At 52.3% G+C, this 18,868-nt stretch overlaps 10 protein-coding genes across 10 annotated transcripts; 6 read left to right on the top strand and 4 right to left on the bottom strand.

The window, feature by feature from the left end:
- Positions 1-90: 90 nt before the first annotated feature.
- On the top strand, positions 91-1,899 carry BO72DRAFT_444529 (aromatic amino acid and leucine permease). The gene has a single exon (XM_040943834.1). The coding sequence runs from the start codon at positions 231-233 to the stop codon at positions 1,863-1,865; it is 1,635 nt and encodes a 544-aa protein (XP_040805546.1). The 5' UTR covers positions 91-230; the 3' UTR covers positions 1,866-1,899.
- Positions 1,900-2,510: 611 nt separating this feature from the next.
- On the top strand, positions 2,511-3,254 carry BO72DRAFT_455426 (putative 2-haloalkanoic acid dehalogenase; the record flags this gene model as incomplete). The annotated part of the gene is made up of 1 exon (XM_040946233.1): positions 2,511-3,254. One exon carries the CDS (start codon positions 2,511-2,513, stop codon positions 3,252-3,254), a length of 744 nt encoding a protein of 247 aa, XP_040805545.1.
- A 252-nt stretch (positions 3,255-3,506) lies between these two features.
- On the top strand, positions 3,507-5,408 carry BO72DRAFT_209238 (uncharacterized protein). The gene is made up of 2 exons (XM_040939651.1): positions 3,507-5,308; positions 5,362-5,408. Exon 1 carries the CDS (start codon positions 3,711-3,713, stop codon positions 5,124-5,126), a length of 1,416 nt encoding a protein of 471 aa, XP_040805544.1. The 5' UTR covers positions 3,507-3,710; the 3' UTR covers positions 5,127-5,308; positions 5,362-5,408.
- BO72DRAFT_368793 (short chain dehydrogenase/reductase SDR) lies at positions 5,246-6,309 on the bottom strand (the record flags this gene model as incomplete). Its single annotated transcript, XM_040940893.1, has 2 exons — positions 5,246-5,614; positions 5,668-6,309. 2 exons carry the CDS (start codon positions 6,307-6,309, stop codon positions 5,246-5,248), a joined length of 1,011 nt encoding a protein of 336 aa, XP_040805543.1.
- Positions 6,310-6,713: 404 nt separating this feature from the next.
- BO72DRAFT_209225 (uncharacterized protein) lies at positions 6,714-8,062 on the top strand. The gene is made up of 3 exons (XM_040939650.1): positions 6,714-7,082; positions 7,156-7,457; positions 7,507-8,062. The coding sequence occupies exons 1-3, from the start codon at positions 6,785-6,787 to the stop codon at positions 7,690-7,692; spliced, it is 786 nt and encodes a 261-aa protein (XP_040805542.1). The 5' UTR covers positions 6,714-6,784; the 3' UTR covers positions 7,693-8,062.
- Positions 8,063-8,306: 244 nt separating this feature from the next.
- On the bottom strand, positions 8,307-9,500 carry BO72DRAFT_524454 (uncharacterized protein). The gene is made up of 3 exons (XM_040949876.1): positions 8,918-9,500; positions 8,800-8,850; positions 8,307-8,740 (listed from the first exon to the last, which is right to left on the bottom strand). The coding sequence occupies exons 1-3, from the start codon at positions 9,036-9,038 to the stop codon at positions 8,433-8,435; spliced, it is 480 nt and encodes a 159-aa protein (XP_040805541.1). The 5' UTR covers positions 9,039-9,500; the 3' UTR covers positions 8,307-8,432.
- Positions 9,501-10,283: 783 nt separating this feature from the next.
- Positions 10,284-11,193, bottom strand: BO72DRAFT_444525 (uncharacterized protein). Its single transcript, XM_040943833.1, has 3 exons — positions 10,999-11,193; positions 10,735-10,932; positions 10,284-10,650 (listed from the first exon to the last, which is right to left on the bottom strand). Exons 1-3 carry the CDS (start codon positions 11,072-11,074, stop codon positions 10,472-10,474), a joined length of 453 nt encoding a protein of 150 aa, XP_040805540.1. The 5' UTR covers positions 11,075-11,193; the 3' UTR covers positions 10,284-10,471.
- Positions 11,194-12,688: 1,495 nt separating this feature from the next.
- On the top strand, positions 12,689-13,513 carry BO72DRAFT_444524 (uncharacterized protein). The gene is made up of 3 exons (XM_040943832.1): positions 12,689-12,883; positions 12,991-13,103; positions 13,180-13,513. Exons 1-3 carry the CDS (start codon positions 12,766-12,768, stop codon positions 13,294-13,296), a joined length of 348 nt encoding a protein of 115 aa, XP_040805539.1. The 5' UTR covers positions 12,689-12,765; the 3' UTR covers positions 13,297-13,513.
- BO72DRAFT_209159 (sugar porter family MFS transporter) lies at positions 13,492-15,386 on the bottom strand. Its single transcript, XM_040939649.1, has 4 exons — positions 15,143-15,386; positions 14,705-15,092; positions 13,867-14,648; positions 13,492-13,798 (listed from the first exon to the last, which is right to left on the bottom strand). The coding sequence occupies exons 1-4, from the start codon at positions 15,237-15,239 to the stop codon at positions 13,524-13,526; spliced, it is 1,542 nt and encodes a 513-aa protein (XP_040805538.1). The 5' UTR covers positions 15,240-15,386; the 3' UTR covers positions 13,492-13,523.
- A 2,601-nt stretch (positions 15,387-17,987) lies between these two features.
- Positions 17,988-18,752, top strand: BO72DRAFT_455420 (uncharacterized protein; the record flags this gene model as incomplete). The annotated part of the gene is made up of 1 exon (XM_040946232.1): positions 17,988-18,752. The coding sequence occupies one exon, from the start codon at positions 17,988-17,990 to the stop codon at positions 18,750-18,752; it is 765 nt and encodes a 254-aa protein (XP_040805537.1).
- Positions 18,753-18,868: the final 116 nt, after the last annotated feature.

Here is an 18,868-nt window from a genome sequence, read left to right as displayed (position 1 = left end):
GACCTAATCATCTGATAAGCGTCTAGCAAACACAAACCACAACAACAGCGGTCACAGACAGTCGATCCTCACCATGCTAACTAGCTTCATCTTCATGGACCAACAAGGGAATTTCGATTTCCAATGCGGGGTATTGGGCATCAGTGTGCACAATACAAAATGGCGCCACTCTTGCTCTCTCGTTTCTGTGAATCATGGCCTCGATTTCTCTCACGCAATCTTCTGTCACTATGGATGTTTCCGCCCCCTCGGAGAAAAAGCCGCCTTACCAACAGACCAACGAAAAGTATGACGGGGACCTTGAGGCCGCCGCACCCGGCCACCTCGATGAAGCTCGTGATTTTCATCAGGGGCTGCACCAGCGTCACATTCAGATGATTGCTCTGGCCGGGACGATAGGCACTGGGTTATTTTTGAGTTCAGGACGGGCAATTGCCCACGCAGGACCGCTGGGAGCTTTTCTGGCATACACGATCATCGGTGGGGCGGTGTTCAGCGTGGTGGCGGCGGTGGGCGAGATGGGCAGTCTCGTTCCGCTCCAGGGTGGAGTCATTCGCTATGCTGAGTTGTTCGTGGACCCAGCACTCTCCTTCGCCAATGGGTGGAACCAAGTGTATTCCTATCTCGTCTCCATCCCATCCGAGATTGTTGCTGCCGCCGTGGTCATCGAATTTTGGACCACAATCAACAATGCTGTCTGGATCACCGTGTTTGGTCTTCTCATGTTGCTCACGGCCTTGGTGTTTGTGCGCGTCTACGGCGAGCTTGAATTCGGCTTCTCCATCCTCAAGATCATGCTGGTCATTGGAATCAACCTCATGGCCCTGGTGATTACTTGCGGTGGAGGCCCCAATCGAACCAGCATTGGATTTCGCTATTGGCGCGACCCGGGCCCGTTTGTGCAATACCTTGGCATCGGAGGCTCCCTGGGGCGCTTCCTGGGATTCTGGACAGCACTGAACAGTGCTTTGTATTCCTACAGTGGAATCGAAAACATCACCGTCGCAGCCGCAGAAACACGTTCTCCCCGTCATGCCATCCCCATGGCCGCTCGTCGCATCTTTGTCCGGATCCTACTCTTCTACGTCTTGACCATCTTCATGATCGGGCTAGTCGTCCCTTCCGACGACCCCAACCTTCTGGGGTCCTCGGGAACCGCGTCTGAGTCCCCGTTCGTTATCGCAGCTCGGAACGCCGGAATCAAAGTCGTCCCATCCATTATCAATGCTGTGGTACTCACCTCCGCCTGGTCCGCCGGCAACTCGAACATGCTGGGCGGTTCGCGCATCATGTATGCGATGGCGGCCGAAGGCCACGCACCCCAGTGCTTCAAGCGTATCAACCGCTTCGGTATTCCGTATGTGGCCGTGACAATCCTGGGGGTTTTCATGGCGTTGGGCTACATGACGCTGTCGAGTTCGGCCAGTACCGTCTTCACCTGGTTACAGGACATCGTCTCGATTTCCACCCTGGTCAATTGGGGATGCATCTGCATCGTCTACCTGCGCTTTCTCTACGCATGCAAAAGACAGGGCATTGATCGGCACAAGGAGCTGCCCTGGGCTGCTCCTTTTCAGCCATGGGGTACCTGGTTTGCGCTGGGGCTTTTCAGCCTTCTGTTCTTGACTGGTGGGTATCAGACTTTCATCCACGGCCAGTGGTCCACGGAGACATTCATTTCTTCATACTTGAATGTCCCCATCATTTTTGCCCTGTATTTCGGCTATAAACTTTGGGCCAAGAGCAAGATCATTGGGTTGGAGGATGTGCCAATTCGGCCGTTCATCGAGCGTTACCAAGCCAACCCCGATCCTGAACCGGAACCGAAGCGCGGGCTTAGACGGTTGAACTTTCTGTGGGGATGATGCCACTTGGTGGGTGTGATTTGATCGAGTATAGTGTGTCTGTATTCTAGCGACTTATCTTGCGTGTTAATTTGCATAGCTAATGTCATAATCAATCTGTCTTATCTGCTTTCATCTTTGAGACGACTGAGACGACTGGACCTGCCGTGTCTTACCACTGTATAATTTACTTCCAGTTTCTCCTCTTAGTTGCCCAAAAGGGCAATACTGAAGTAGCAGCAGTCCGGGCAGTGTTATCTAGCACTGAATGTGTCAAGCATAGAGAGCAAGATAAGCCATCAATTACCCCTGAGCTTATCGAGATTATCGAGCGCTCCGCATATCCACCCCATGTCTCATATCACGGGTCAATATATGAGGCGTGGGGGCCATGTCGACTAACGCTCCCTAAGCAAACTAGCTGCATGGCGATAGATTGCCCGGCCGTGTGTCCGCCGCGACTAAGATTTCCCCGCACGGCCGTGGGCCCGGTATCGGCTGGCGATAAGACCGAAAAGCAACTCCGACCTCATCTCTACCCCTCCTGATGTTCTTCTCCTTACAGCATCATCATCACCACCAACCAGCCTCAACTCCATTCCTCTCCAGCCCAGCCCAACCCAACTCAACTCAACACACAACACCAGACCCGCCCGCACGCAAAAAATGACCAGCAAGAACGTCGTCTTTGACGTAGTGGGCACCTGCGTCTCCTTCAGCGCCTTCTACGAGACGATCCAGCAAACCCTGGGCCCGCAACTGGCGGCGCACAACCTCACGGCCCAGACCCTGGGCTTCACGTGGATGACCAACGCGGAGCTGCAGTTCACCTTCCTGTCCATCTCCGAGAGCTACAAGCCCTACAAGCAGGTGCTGACGGAGCTCTTCTACCAGACGCTGTTCATGATCGGCGTCGCCAACCCGACGGCCTTCGCGACCCCGGCGCAGCGCGACACCTGCGTTGAGGGCTACAGCGCGCTGGCCCTGCGGCCCGGCCTCGCCGAGTGCTTCGCCACCCTCCGCGCCGCCGGGTTCACGGTCTGGTGCCTCACGACGGGGGACACGCAGCGCGTGCGCGGGTACTTCCTGCGGGGCGGCGTCGACATGCCGGCCGAGAATTTCTTGAGCTGCGATACGGCGGGCGTGGCCAAGCCGGCGCTCCAGGCGTATCGGCCCGCGCTGGAGGCCTTGGGGTACACTGGCGGAGAGGAGGAGAAGCCGTGGTTCGCGGCGGCGCATCTGTGGGACGTGGCGGCGGCGACCAAGGCTGGGTTCCGCGGCGCGTACTGTACGGTCTACGAGGGGGAGCCGTGTTATCGGGTCTTTGAGGCCGCGTTGGATGTTACGGCGGATGATTTGGTCGGGATGGCGGAGGGGATTGTGCGGGCGACGGAGGGGAGGGTTGAGTAAGGGGTTTTGGTTGGTGGCAGGAGAGGAGGTTTGGGTGTAGGGGGTCATAGATTATAGAGTTCATGAATTTCTGTTGTTTTTGTGTCTGTTTATGGATGGTCATGACGAGTATGAGGATATTAACTGTTGAATTAATCGTCTACTGGTTTGTTACGACGTGAGAGTGCTCGATCGAAGCAGCGGATTGCCGACACTGTTGCCCGCCCCTGGCGGTGTGTGTGGTGGCCGTGAGATCTGTGGCTGATTGCATTCACGTGACTGGTACAGGATGACATAATCCAGGGGTCTGACAATTTTCGACCGTGTAATTGGCGTTTCATGCTTCAGCGTCAGGCTCCAGTGCGAATGCTGGTGCATGGCAAGCAGCTTCACATTTTCTGTCAATCCATCCACCGCGGCTCTTATGCCTGCGGACAGACTCACAACCGCGGTCTTCACAATTCAGCATCCTAGACTATGGATGAAGACGCCACGCTCACCCACCGCATGGTGAGTGTGGGCTACGATGGCAGAGACCAGAAAGCACACGTGACCACCGCCTGCAAGGGTCGCCGATGCGTTGTGCGGATCTCCGAGGACTACTTCTACAAATCGCCGATCACGCTGGAGACGTACACGGAGGTAACGCGGACGATGTTCGATGCAGACGAGGACCGCGCCACATGTGACCACGCGGCGGACCAGCTGTACCGGTGGGCGCTGCGGCCCTTCGAGGGCTGGATGCAGCGGCTGGAGCTGCCCACCTACGAGGGCCCGTTCCCGACGCTGGCGCACTACCTCCACCCGCCGGAGCACCGGTGGAAGCTGTACGTGGTCGAGGAGGTACCCGAGCCGTTCCTGGACTACGACGTGCCGCCAAGGCGGGATCAGCTGCTGGGCGTGTGGCTGCCGCGCTACGAGCTGCACCCGGACTGGTTGCTGTTCAAGCCGGAAGATATTCTCGCTTCTCCGGCGGACGATGACGAGGAAGAGCTTGAAAAGCCCCCTACGATGGTCTGGCCGCGCAGCAGCACCATGGCTGGCGATATGCCCATGTGCTACTTCAAGCCCTTGCAGTGCTGGCGGTGGCAGCACGCTGTGCGCGAGATGGAAACGTATAAGGCCTTACACGAGGTCGAGGACTTCGACGATCTGCGCGTGCCGCGGGTTTGTGGCCTAGTGACTGGGGACAGAAAGGGCTCGTACCTCGGGCTGCTGATCTCGTATGTGGAGAACGCGGGGACGCTGGAATCGCTCGTCGGACCGGAGATGCCTCTGGAATATCGGCGTGATTTTTTGGTCCAGTTGACAGAGACGCTGGATCTTCTGCACGAGCTGGGGTTGACGTGGGGTGATGCGCGGCCGTCAAATGTATTGATTGATCCTAACGATGGCGCGTGGGTTGTGGACTTTGGCGGCGCGCATGATGAACCGCGTATTGGCGATTGGGTCAGCAAAAGACATCTGCATACGCAGTTAGGAGACCGTGAAGGCTTGTACAATATTACGCGCATGTTGATGGACGGCATAGTAGATATGCCGTCCTTGCCGTTGGATGATGGTACAAGCACCGAAGAAGAAGTAGAAGACGAAGATGACGAAGATGACGAAGATGACGAAGATGACGAAGATGACGAAGATGACGAAGATGACGAAGATGACGAAGATGACGAAGATGACGATGATGATGGTGATTATGATGAAGAAGAAGAGGAGGAGGAGGAAGAAACAGAAGAAGTAGAAGACCATGACCATGAGGAAGGACTGAAAGAACTGGCAGGAATGATGAATTTCGGAAACTCAGAACAACTGGATGGATCATTTGATATCGGTGAATTGGAAGACGACAACTTATTTTGGAGAGCATGTGACCATCCCCCGGGTGTTGAATGACACTCTGTCCCGAAACCATCTTCTGCATCCTCTTCTACTTCCATCTCCTGTCAACATGTACATACTATTTCACATTTACAACTAGATACCCCTCAAGCCAGTCCACATGCGATGTCGCATCATTTCTCAGGAGCAGCATCTCGAAGTACAGTATCCTCAGCTGCAAGACCACACCACCCCCAGCAAGTATCCCACAACTTTGTTTGTACGTCTGGGTTTATACTAACAGCCGCAGGGATGTCTTCTTTTTGACCCATATAGTAACCCCTCTTTCCCTGGAAAGACGAATCAACACTCAAAGCAACTAGATCACGTCCCGCATCCTCCGTGGTCCGAAACATCGTGGTGGCGTGTTTTAGGACAGGCATGAGAAAGTTGATCACCGCGAAGATCCTTTGAGTGGACCTTTTCTGCTGAGCCTGCGATCTCGCACTCGGTAGACCACCCGGATCCATCGCGATCGCCGTGATGCTTGATAACCTATCATCCTGTCAAACGTCAGCCAACTCTTCTAGTGCACCTCCAGCGACAGTAAACATACCCTCTTCAATCTTCGATTGAGATCGTTCGCCAACGTGACATTAGCCAGCTTGGCCGTGGCATATCGCTGGAAGCCCCTATCGTGCACAAGGGCAGGGGGGTCCGGCCCCGGTCTGAGCAACTCCTCCATATCAGCCGGAAATTGTGGTCGAAGCGAACACAATGGATTTGATTTCTCTGGGTAGTGCGTGATGGAGCCCAGCATGACAATGCGGCCGGAGGTGAGGTTCATGCTCCCGAGAAGCTTCAAGATCAGCAAATAGTGCGCGAGGTGGCACACCTGGAAGGTGGATTCATAGCCATCAGCGGTGAATTTCTGTCCTCCTTCGAAGGAAAGCGAGGCCGCGTTGCAGACGACGGCCGAGATGCGAGGAAGTGCTCCAGAGGAAATCAGACGAGAGAGCTTGTCTGCGAAGGAGCGCACGTTGGCCAGTTTGCCGAGGTCGAGGGTCTCGAGGTGGAATTTCGCTTTCGGAAATCTTGCAGCGAGTGCTAGAAGTTTCTCGGTATTGGGATCTTTTTCTGGAGATGGGTTGCGGACAGTCGCAACCAATGTTTTTTGGGGGTGAGTTTCCAAGAGGGCTTGGACAAAGCCCAGGGCTAGAGAGCCGTTGGCGCCGGTGAGGACCACTGTTCCTTCCATCGCTACAGTTTCGAGATAACTGAAAAAGATGTTAAGGTCTCATTCCAAGGTAACCATGGCATGACTGATTCCTTTTATACCTCTCGATTTAAGATTTCCCACCGGCTGTGCACTCTCCAGAGTTGGCACCACATTACCCTATGGTACCTGGTAGTCTACATGTAGTAAGCGCCTGTCTTGGCCACGAGATCATGGTAGTTGCAGGGCATCACTCAGACTGACCCATGCATTGAGGCTATGTGAAACTTTTGAAAGTACGAGGAGGACATCCACGAAGGAAGCCAGCTACCAATTTGTCTATCCGAGCGTATACATGGTAGAGCGCTAGGCTATTTCGAGCAGGCGCAGGTCTTGGCCCGGGCATGGACCAAGATGCTTTGTCAGCCATCCCATGGCCTCCTGCTTCAACTTCAGGGAACTACCGAACTCATTATCCTTCCCTGGGCGGAAGTGAGAAAAATCTGTCCCTACCCAGATGGCGCACCGAGAAGTACCATTTATCATCAGTACGTCCCAGCCGACAAAGGCGACCGAGTCGCAGCGGAGAATCGCCCTGTCGCACGCCGCTCGCTCAGCGCATGCCAAGGCCAGGCGCCTGCGGACGCTTCAATACCAGGCACAAAAGAGACATGAACGCCATGCAAGGCTCTCAGAAGAAACTCCAGACCTCCCCATTACTGGACTGGACACATTCCTTCCAGCAGACAGAACAGACCCCTTCATGAGTTTCGCAAGGACCTTATCCCCTACCGAACAATTTCTTTTCGATCACTGTATGTGCCATCCACCGAGTTCTATATTTTCTTCTTGCTGACCTTGAATGTGTGCGACTCACAGACGTCACAGTGATCATACCTCTAATGCGCTGCAACGAGACGCAGGTGCTCTTCTCGCAGCGCATGAATAGTATCTGGATCCCTGTCGCCATCACTGAATCCAGCCTTCTCGACATTGTGCTTCTCACCTCGAGTCGACATTTGTCATTTTGCTACACGCAGGAGCAGCAGGAGAAGCAACGCTTCTTCACGCAAGTGACACTCCAGTACAAGTCGCGAAGTCTGCGGTCACTGAGACGCGCTATTTCGGCCGAGGTGCCGGCTTTGGATGATGCGACGGTCGCAAAGGCAATCATGCTCGCTTATGATGAGGCACGTTCCGCTCGTGACTGGCGCCGAGTACCCAGCTAATAGTCAATAGTTATATATTCGCAATACAGTCATGCTGAAGCATCATATTGACGGGGCTGTCAAGATGGTCGCTCTGAAAGGCGGGCCCCAGACCTTGGGCTTAGAGGGACTTCTCGAACACTTCCTTTCCAACCTCATTACCAAGATGAGAGGTGACCTTAGGGTTCATGTCACGACTCCCTGGGATGTGTGCTGAACTTTGCCTTGTTTGGGGATGTTTGACGCGCCGCGGCCGATCCACTGAAGTGAGCTACATTATCGACGAATGCCTCGATGGAACAAATCTTCTCGGTACCAGCGATCTCGAATGCCCATTTCCGCAAATCACCTGTCACTTTCATGGATTCTCCCAAATCGTGCTCGAGCCTCAGGCAGTGGCACTACCTCCTCCATCGCGTAGGACGGGTTGACCGCCCCGATTCTGCCAGACAGTTTTGAAAGGAGCAGGCGGTCGCAGTTAAACCGAGGCAAGGCGCCGCGGTTAGCCGTGGCGTTTTTGTTTGTTGCGATGACGCACGCATTCAAAGCCCGCGGCCTTCCGGCTTTCCTAGCAGGACGGCAAACGATACTCCACCCCCTACATAGCGGGAGACAATAAGGGTGACGTGAGTATCTATCGCTAAGGACAGTCTCAGACCGCCGGAAGATTGTCCGATCACGACATATGCCATCGGGTTTATGCGCCCTGTTGTACAATGTGAAAGGGAGACGTGTTGTTACGGAAAACCGTCAATCAACTCACGAGTGACAAACATCAAGCCATCTTGAAATCAAACTACAGATACTCGATCGTATCAAACTAGAAGAAGAGGTAAATTCAATGATCAATTATCCACAATCGCCTGATCTTTATATACGCTTCTCAAAGTCTTTCGAATATATACATCTTTCTAGGATTTCCCCTCTTCAAGTCCTACACCCCAATCCATCACTCAATTAAGCAGCCTTCACCTTCAGGTAGGCAGCAATGTATTCAGAGCTGTGAGCTCCGTACCAGTAGACAGTCTTCTCCTCGACATCGCCGTACCCATCAACGGCAAACCAGGCCTTGTCGCCGTGGGTCAGCTGGCCGTCCTCGTTGACCGCGAAGCCGGTCATGTTGGCGCCCTCGGGCATGTTGCCGGAGTGGGGGACGGTGAACTGCACGGCGGCGACGGAGTTCTCGACGATGTACAGGTTCTGGAAGGCGGTGGGGACGGCGCCGTCGGCGAGGTAGGTGAGGGCGCCGGCGGAGTTGGAGGTCACTGCATAGGTGGTCAGGATAGTTGTTCCGAGGCGGGGAAGATAGGGGCAAGCAACTTACGGACGACGGGGACTTGGTCGTCAGAGGTGGCGTTGCCGATGTAGAGGTACTCTGTCTTGTATCAGTACTCTGTAGCAATGAGGCGTGGTGGGTAGCTGGGTAGCTGGGGAACACGTACGGCCATCAGTGAGGACGGCGCTGTTGTCGTCGGCGACGAGAGTGAAGCGCTCGGGCAGAGAGGCGGCAGTGGCGGTGATGGCGCTGGCGAGAGCAGCAACGGTAGCGATGGAGAACTTCATTTTGGCTGGAATGAAAGTCTGATTTGTTTCTGGTTGGACTGAGTTGAGAAGAGATTGTCACCTTGATGGAGCGGTTGTGATTGTTGTTTTTGCTTCTCAGTTCTCCAGCAGCGACAGCTGACTTTATATGTCCGACGCTCCCCTGAACAGCATCCAGCATCATGATTCCATCACCCAAGAAATTTGACATCATCGGTCTCAAATATCAGACCACGGAATTAGGGGCACAGCGGGTCCCGATGAGACACTGTTTCAGAGCGCCGTTGGGTGCACTGTACTGTACACTACAGTAATGCAGCTTATGTCTCCATCGCGATGTGTCAATCGACCCTCGTGCCGTGGAACCCACGGAAGGTAAACCACGATATGCTGTATCGAAACAAGATCGATCACGTTCGCCCCAACTCAATTTCCCCCGTTTGTGAGCGACGGTGTCGGGGTTTGGAGGACGGTGGATCTCCGAACGGCGACCCTTCTGGAATTATTTTGCTTGAGCTGTGATTGTGCGGCGGAAGGGGTCCTTCCCCACTTGGTGGGATGATCGGCGGTGTTGGCGCGCGGGGCGGGGATGCTGGTTGCTACTAGTAGTCTAACCTTGGGGTAGGGCGGACGACTGTTTTGAGTATTTATAAGTATTTGTACCTCGGTTCTTGGTTCTGGTAGCTCGTGGGGCCAGGGGAGCTAGACTGATCGTCAATTATGCTTAGTCGAGGTTATTGGTTTAGTTTACTCACGAGTACTGTACATGGTGACGGGGAAGATCGTCCGAGACACGGCCCAGAGCCAAAGACAGGTAGCGAAGATCTGCAGGTAGGCAATTGAGACATTTCAAAATAGTAATTGTGTTGACCAAGTTTGCGGACAGGGTGTCAGACTCTGTCTTGTAGCATGGCGCTACTCATCCCTTCAAGTAGCTTGGTATATCTTGGCAGATGGCTGCCTTCTCAGACACTCTTAAACGCCAGTCTATACATAGGTCAAGATCTTCGTCTTCCGTTCCTCTGCGGTACCCCTGACACTATGCACGTAGCTTGGACATAACCCCTAATTGACACCCTTTCAGCTCTACAAGTACTAGAGACTTTTGTAGACGTACTCGGAACTATCCTCTCCGATGAGTAGAAACATTCGAAGAGTAAAAGAGTTTTGCTTTACCAAGCAAAGCCCACTCTGCCTGGCCTAATACTAAATGCCCGAGGCCATATATTACCCTTGAAATCGGAATAGTAAAGTTATCCCTCTTTTTGAAGAAACTTCCAAACGATCTGCAGCGCTATCATTATCATAAAAGTCATAAGAACCCAGCACCTGCTTTTTCATCATCTCACCAAAGCATCGGCCGGCCCTCGGTCTCATTGCAGCCCATCCCACAATGTTTTCTCCGTCCCTATCACTAGCTTATCATTCGAAACCACTTCTCAAGGCAATTACCATCACACCCCTCGCAAACAGATCCCAGCCACGCACTTATTCCCATAGCAACAATCCGCATCCCCGCGACAGACCCCCATATCTTCCTGGCAGTACGGCCAGTTGGGGTCGGTATTTCGACAGTGGCTGGCAGCACAGTACCCGGAACAGCAGCTGAGTCCGCTTCCGAAGGAGCATACCTCTTTTGTCCCCGAGTGTTCGAATTAGCCGCTGAGCTGTAGACTGAAGAAAAAGAGACAGGGATTGAGACTGGGTTTGGACTCACCGTAAACGCCTAGGCAAGTTGGCTTCGGCACGCAGGTGACGGTGGTTGTATAGGAGGCGGTCGGGGTGAAGAAGACGGCGGTTGTGCAGGTTTGGGACTCTGGGCAGGAGGGAAAGGTCCCGCAGGGGGTTGGAGGTGTGGTCGTTACGGATGGTGGGGGTGGGACGGTGCTTGTAGCGAATGTAGTTGTCTGAGTCTCTGTTCGTCTTGTTAGTATTCAAAGCAAGATATAGGAGGTCAATGGTTGAAAACGGAAGAACACACTGCCAAGAGCCAGAAACAAAAAGAGAGCAAAGAGGTAAAACATGGTAATGTTGATGGAGTGAATGGAGCTGAACATGTTGGATCCTTGCTCTGGAAACAGAGGCAAAAGATCAAGCGGTGCAGAGTTCTGCTCTTATATACTTGCAGCTAGGGTTGCACTGCATCTCGGAGGAAGCGCGAGGGAGGGCGATCAGATGCAGAGGCGGATGCATCGGTGTGCACTGTGACCGAGCGGGATACGAGGGACTTGTATGCGATTGAAACATGTCGCGCTGATTGTATGGGCGGATGGAGAGTCTTGGAAATCGTAAGTTTGTTCGCCAAGTAGGGAGTGATTGGAGCGCTGGGAATCGAAAATTGGCGATAGGCTCTCTCCGCGGAGGAAGATCGACGGCGCATGAACGAGGACTGAGACACACTCCCACACGTGATGCTATTTATACTCCACACCTCAAGTCTAATTTCTTTCACCGGGTCACGCTGCAAGCCATCAAGCTGAGTGTTATCGTGCGGTCGCTTGGCTTGCACTTTGCTGCGAGGGGGTCAATGTCAACGTCATCAATGCGAGGACGCGAGGTCCTTGCAGGGCGACGACGCAAGCTCAAAGAGACGTTCGACTGGCTGTTTGTGACAGTCGTGAGACCGGAGCCATGGATACTTCCAGTAGATATGCTAGCCGAGATATCATTGTGTTCGATGCCTCGATGAAACAATGAGGTGGCTCGAGCTCATTCCATGTCGAGTTACATTCCCGCGGTTCACCTGCTTTCCTCAATGCCAGTTCTCAGCATCACGTGGCAGAGTAAGGATGCTCCAAATGCTCGGCCTCTTTTTGCCTGTTGCCAAACTCGTAAACAGCGACGATTCGACGAAAAGCAACTTGGAATTCCATTAGTAGTGCCAGCGTAACCACCTAGTCAAATTTGCAACAAGACGACAACGCCTACACCCAGATCTCGATTTTATCGGTATGAAAGGAATATTGTGGCCCTTCTGTGGACAACTGATGTACGGCCAGTTGAACTCTAACTGAATCAGTGCGGTCGTCCAGGAGTGTACCAATGATGCAGGTCTCATTCTAGGTGAAGGATAGGGGGCGCTTTCTGGCAACAAGACTTCATTCTTAAGCTGTTCGGTGCTCGGCAAAGGCGGATAAGAGTCGGGGTACAGTAGACCTTAAGCTATCAGGGATCAGTTCCGATGCGCCGCGAGAGATCGCGCGTGCTGCAGTGAAACATAAGCAGGTATAGCTGCAAGTAAAGTGCTGCTAGCAGAGATGTAAACACTGTGAGTAACATTCATCTTTTCCAGTCATATAGCTCAGAAAAGCAATAGACTATTTCCGGTGCTCCTGTCAAGTCCTACCCCACAGCCGATCTAATCAGATCTACAGATCAACTAGAGCTTATCTTCTCCAACAACAACAACAGCAGCAATTCGTCCTCCTCTCATCTCAAACCAAACAAAAGACGCGTTTGCGAGAGCTACACCACATAGCTCACCCAAGCACTTCTGACGCGAAGTAACACGAGTTCCTCGCCACTCCCCGTAACTCAACCACAAGCGCCCCAACCCACCAACCCCAAATGAGCCTCCCCTGACATCACCAACCGAACCTTGCTGGTCTTCCGCCCGCCCCATCGAATCCCATATTAACCCCACCGGCCCCGGATCTCATCCGCAAACATCACTTGTATTATCTCCAAACAACATCCATCCATCGCAGACATCACTCACCACAAACAGCAAACAACAAACCAATCCACAATGAGCTCAATCCTCAAACCCACCCGCTCCTCCACCCTCTTCTTCCGCCCTCTCCTCCTGCGACCGTATCTCACCCGGCCGTACCACAAAGAACTGCACAGCAACAAAGGCGAGGAGAGTACGTCCTGATCCGAGTTCCAGCTGATTCATGTCCCCTCTTTTCGTCTAATCTCCCCTACACCTTTGGGATTGCTGATAATGCATACTAACGTAAGGATACAACAGTGTTCATTCCCCCATCCTACCCGGACGACATCGAGCCCCCGAAGCTAATCCACAAGAAGGAGACCAAGGAGAGCATGTGGGATGAGTTGCAGGCTACGATGAGTGAGACCTCGGTACGTTGACCACGGCCATCATTTCACGAAGGAAGCGCTGCGGGAGGGCATGAATAATGATGCGGTCATGTGGTAGGTCAAAGCCGATCGCGGAGATATCAAGTTCGAGCCCAAGAAAGCCGGGCAGAAAACCGCTGCGAAGTCGGATGGCGCGTTCCCGGAGCGAGAAGAGCCCAGGATCGATGAGATGTGATTTCTCGCTTCCGTCGCCTCGGTGTTGCAAATGGTCTCCGGGCTGGAGAAGGAGGGAAGGAATGGTCTGGGGTCGGGGGTTTACGATGTTAGCATGGGTTTCTGCACTGTATCGGCCTTGCGCTTCTCAACAAATTGTATGCAACCTATCATTTATGTCCTAATCTGGGCATGGTTTCTATGCTCTAGCTCTAGTTCTAGTCCGTGTCTAAAATTCGATGATGGTGCTCACGCTTCGAGCGGAATGTGATCTACATTCTCAACCTGCTGCACATCTGTCTCCAGTTTCCGGTCCACGTGGGTTTCCTGGGCATGCTGGCCGGGCGTGACTGTCCGGCCACCCTTGGAGCTGAATACTCCTCCTGTAATGCCACCCTTTGCAAAGAGCAGAGGAATGTCCTCCAGCTCGATTCCTTTAGTCTCTGGGTAGAAGAAGTAGACCATCGGGATGAACACGGCATTGAGCACAGCGAAGATGATGAAGGTTATCCAGCCAATGTTTTCTGCGGCAGACGGTTAGCTGTGATTCCAATATTCTTCATCCATAGCGGAGCTTGGATTCTGAACATACCAAAAGCGATCGGGGTGATCTTCACCACGGCAAACACAGCCATCCAGTTCCACCCAGATGCAATGGCCGACATTCGCGTCCGAACCCGCGTCGTGTTGATCTCAGATGGATAGAACCACGGCACAGGCAGCCAGCCAATCCCGTAGAAGATCTGAAAAATGAAAATAAACACGGTCGCGCCGTAGGCGCAGTCAGTGCGGTTGAGCGACAGCAGAATTGTGACCATTACGAAGCACAAACACAACCCTGCGGAGCAGATCATCAACAATGAGCGACGGCCGAACCTGTCCATCAGAAACACCGGAATCGCGGACCCAACGAGGTAGGTGCACTGCATGCCGCCACCAAGCAGCATGGACAGGTTGCGGCTCATCCCCATCGTTTCTTGGAACAAAACCGGCCCGTAGTAATTGATCATATTGGAGCCCGTGAATTGCTGGCCCAGTTCGATGGAGATGGTGATCAGAAGACGGCGGAGATTCTGTACTTCGCCCCATGAGAAGAGCTCCGCAAAGCGGAAAGGGCCTTCCCGTTGCTCTTCATCGAGAACGACCTGGATGTCGAGGATTGTTTTGGTTACAGCTGAATCGTTGAGGTCAGTGTCTTGGATGGCGGCGATGACGGCGCGGGCTTCTTCATGTCGGTCGTGTTGGACCAGCCAACGCGGAGTTTCGGGGAGACCGATGATCTGTAGAATGAGGCAAATGGCGAAGATGGCCTGGAAAGCGAGCGGGAAGCGCCATTCGAAGGAGGAGGTGTAGAAGCTGGTGCCGTAATCGAGCCTGGAAGAGAGCAGTATGTGAGTAAACGTCTGATGTCACTGAGAAGGTCGGAATACCAGTATGCAATGACCACGCCAAGGATGGTAACAGTACCCTGAAGAGTCAGGAGAGCGCCTCGATAGGACGCAGGTGAGCATTCACTTTGGAACACGGGTGCGGTAGACGAGTTCATGCCATTGCCGAAACCAGTGACAATCCGACCAACAAGCAGCTGTGCTATCGAGTAGGATGAGGCAAGCAGAGCAGAACCAATGACCATGATTGTCGCGCCCGTCAAGAGCATAGTCCGTCGCCCATACTTCTCGCCCACAAAGTAGCAAACAATAGACCCGACCACGCAACCAATATCATATAATCCGGTAATGTCGCCTTGCATCGAAGCATCAGGGTTGTTGAAATCCTTGGCGAAGCGGTTGTCGGCTCCGACGATTCCGGACATGACGCCTAGATGCATATCAGCACATGATGCACGGTTCTCCAGCAACGGCACTGACCCTGGTCATATCCGAGGAGAAGAAAGGCCTGGCATGAGGCTGCGGTGATAGCAAAAATCAGGGTCCTGCCCCGAAAATCATGTTTCCAAAGCCGCATCTTGAATGAGGGTGACCGGAGAGCTTTCGCTTAAGTGTAGGATAGGTAGATGAACCGAAGGATCTTTTAAGCTATCACGCCTCAGCGGGATGGCGTCCATCTAATACTCAGCCAGCGGCTTGGCAGCATATCGTCAGAAGTTCGCCCTTCATTGTCCCGAGACTAGGAGAGGGTGGGATCCACTGAAAACGGAAGTTGTTGGTCGGCTTGTCTATCGGAGTCAAGATAAGCAGCGGGCTGGCCTGTTTGGCACACCAAGTCGGTGGATCATCGCTCCGAAACGCGGGGTACCCCATGGGACAGACACATTGGCGTAACGCTGCCACGGGCCACTCGAGCTCACCGAGTGCCTCATCGGTCGAGGATCCGGAATTTCCTTTTGCAGCAGAAAGATGTAAGCGCAATTCTGTAGTGAAAAATAGTATCAGCAACTGGAAGCTTATGGCATTCTCGCATTTCAAGGCGGGTTTATCCAGGCTATCAATGTGGAGTGGGTTGTGGAGATTCCGAGACCTCGAGATAGGATGAATCCCCGGTCTTGGCCCAAGAATGGTTGAGTCACGTGCAGCACGGTCGGCCAGATTACTCATGATGCATTTCCTGTGCTCCCATTGGCTGGAGCATTTGATCTTCTACGTCGACGACCCAGACATGGATCTCAATCTGTACCTAACCCCCGGCCTAACAATGCTCCCATCACTCTTGTACACCCCCTTAGCGGGACTATTATTCTCTAGACGGTTGTAGACAGCACAAGCTAGAATGATCTTGAGCCTGTAAAGGTCTTCTTCAAGTTACTACTTGTTCGAACAATATATGTCTTGACAGTAGTGCGCGCTGGAACACGCCAAAAAGTTGTCAAAGCTTAGCCACATGGCAGCCTCGCTATGTAATATGCCTGATCAAGCGTTCCGATGATTTGACTCCGCTCAAAATACCTACCAGGACCACGAAGCTTTACCCCAAAGTCATCCAGAGCAGCCACCAATCACCCATAAAGGGAACCGCAAAAACATCCGCGAGGTATTTATGCTGCATAATATCTGGAAGAGCCTAAGCCAGGTTGGTCTACAAGCCAGATTTACAGGATCTATTGGCATTGCTCTAAACGAAGTACTTGTATGCATGTATCACCGAAGAAGGAGTAAATCAATTGACAGAACATACATCGATGCATGTAAGTATTCCAATCTGAGCATCAAGAAAGTGAGTACCCAAGTTCATAAAAACTGAAAAGTCCGAGACCCTCACTGGCAATCTCTCTTACATCGTGGTGATGAAGATTCCAATCCAACAGTCCAAGTATGACAGATATCCAACTCTGCAACAACGAAGCTTCTTCGACATACTCAGTATCTGTCAACCTGCAGGCACCAATATCTCTCCAATATAGGGCTTTGTGATTTCGCCTGCTAGAGTATGATATCATATCCGATTAGCTGTGGCCCGGAAAGAAGGGTGTTTAATGAAATTCATACGACAGATTCAGGCCTCTAACTCCAATTTGGCAATCATCGACGGGTTCTGAGCAAGGAAAATCGCGAGTAGATTGTCGTTTATGGCAAGAAGAGCATCAAGGTCATCGGTTGTCTGGAGATGGTTCATCGCATTGATAATGTTCTGCCAATGAACAACCAAGTCATTGCTAGCCCATGGCTCGCCCAGACTTTCCAGACAGATGCGCACTTCCATGAGGCCGAATCGGATCCCAGATTGGCACTGCCGAATGGCGGTCTCCAAACCCTCATCGTGAGACACCACAAGATTTCTCAGGCGCTGAGTGCATGCTACAGTTATCTCGCTAATCTTGAAGGATATCTCATGGTAGAGTTCCTCGAAGCACTTGGTGAGATCTGAGGTCTTCCCCTTCATCTCGTAATAGTAACGACTAGAGGAAGCTTCAGCTCTTAGCACCGTTTCATATATCTGGAAGAAACTCGCGATATACTTACATGATTTGGATGTGTGTTTGCCAGGGCTTAGATAAAACGATAATCGAAGACGAGATGCTTTGAGCCACGGATGTGGGATGTTGAGAAGATGTTCTAAGCGAACGAAAGACGAAGCCCAGCTTTATATCCAGAATTTCCCTACAAACTTCACAGAAAGTAACAGAAGCTGAAGGAATAGACATAGTGAATATATTCACTAGCTAAACACACGTACCGGCGAGTGTATACCGGGGCTGACGTTGTGAAAGTACGCGTTACGCGTCTGTTCAAATCATCTCAAAGAATGATGGAATAAAAGCGAAGTAGAAAGAAGACATACAGCAAAGAACTTCACCAAACATATTAAACAGGCTGAAACTTAGATGAGGGCTGAAGTTGTTAAGTCACTTGTTGTACTCTTCCCACAGTCTATAAAGGTTCCCCGCCAACATCACCTCACCACCTCTTCTCTTCCTGAAATCTTTCTCTCGTTATCATCGATCAACCAGCCTGCGAGTGTCTGGATAGAGTCTGTGGCTGTCTGCACACATCCATCATCGTCTCGAATCAAATACTACTTCCACATATCGAGTTCTTGATAGAAAGCTTTCTCAGAAGATAAGACTGGTGAGGTGCCGGATTCTGAGAAGTTGATGAATTCAGACTAAAAGAGTATCGTCTTCATGCACAGATTTGATCGATCGATCAACTTGCACCTTTGTTCCACACCATCAGAGCTTCGATCAAACAAAGGTTGGTCCCATCCCGGTTCGATATTTTAGTACGTCGCTGATGAAAACGTGCAGAAACAAACACCATGGACAACTCGATGTCACAGAAAGCTGCGCCTGGCAATGAGCGTGCCACTGAGGGAACAACTGCTCATTCTGGCATCAACGACTCTGTGAAGAGCACCGCATTTGGGTCTCTGGGATGGTTTCTCAACGGCCTTTCACACCCCAAGGAGCTCCTGGTGCCCGTCGCGGAGCGCCTTCGCCAGAAAATCACTGAGTCGGACCCGACCATCGAAGGCATCACCATCGAACGACTCATTCTCATTCGCAAGGCTCTGGTCGAGAGTAAGACTGCAGTCGACTCCAAGTCTTTCTTTGTCTTTCTGGATGTGGCGATTTCTGAGCTCGTGGAGAACAAGGACGAGACCCCAGAGTGCCTCCTCGCGCGCGCCGTCAGAGTTTTCAAAGACCTTCTTCATGGAAACGTTGTGGATTGCAAGAGTATCGCAGAGGGCGGAGTCGAACTTGCAGCATTCCGTGCGCAGTTCAGACATGCGAACGATCAAATCATCCGGGCTTGCAAGGAGTATCACGCTGCGGTCGATGCAGGAGTGGAGAGAAAGGAGGCGATGATTGTGCATGTCTCAAAGGCGTTTGATCGGATTGGAATGGGAACTCTGCATCTGCTTTGGGATGAGGCGAAGGGATTCTATCCCAAGGACGAAGCTGCCAAGTTCGAAAGATCCATCGCCTCGTTGGACAACTTTCAGGGGATGATCGAAGATCTCAAAATCCTCAACAATGGTTACGACTACGATGACGAGGACTCTGAGTGGGTGAAAGTCTAGAAACCTTGGTCATCGTGCCAACTTTCTCTTTTGCTTGGGTTCTTGGACCTTGAGTCTTTGGGGAAGTGGATTGGATGGTTGGAACGATGCCTCTTGGTGGGACTGATGTGTAACTG

Source organism: Aspergillus fijiensis (genome assembly GCF_003184825.1).
Source record: "Aspergillus fijiensis CBS 313.89 unplaced genomic scaffold BO72scaffold_5, whole genome shotgun sequence".
NCBI lineage: Eukaryota > Fungi > Ascomycota > Eurotiomycetes > Eurotiales > Aspergillaceae > Aspergillus > Aspergillus fijiensis.
The sequence above is the reverse complement of the archived record's forward strand: the minus strand, read 5'-3'. Positions and strand labels throughout refer to the sequence as shown.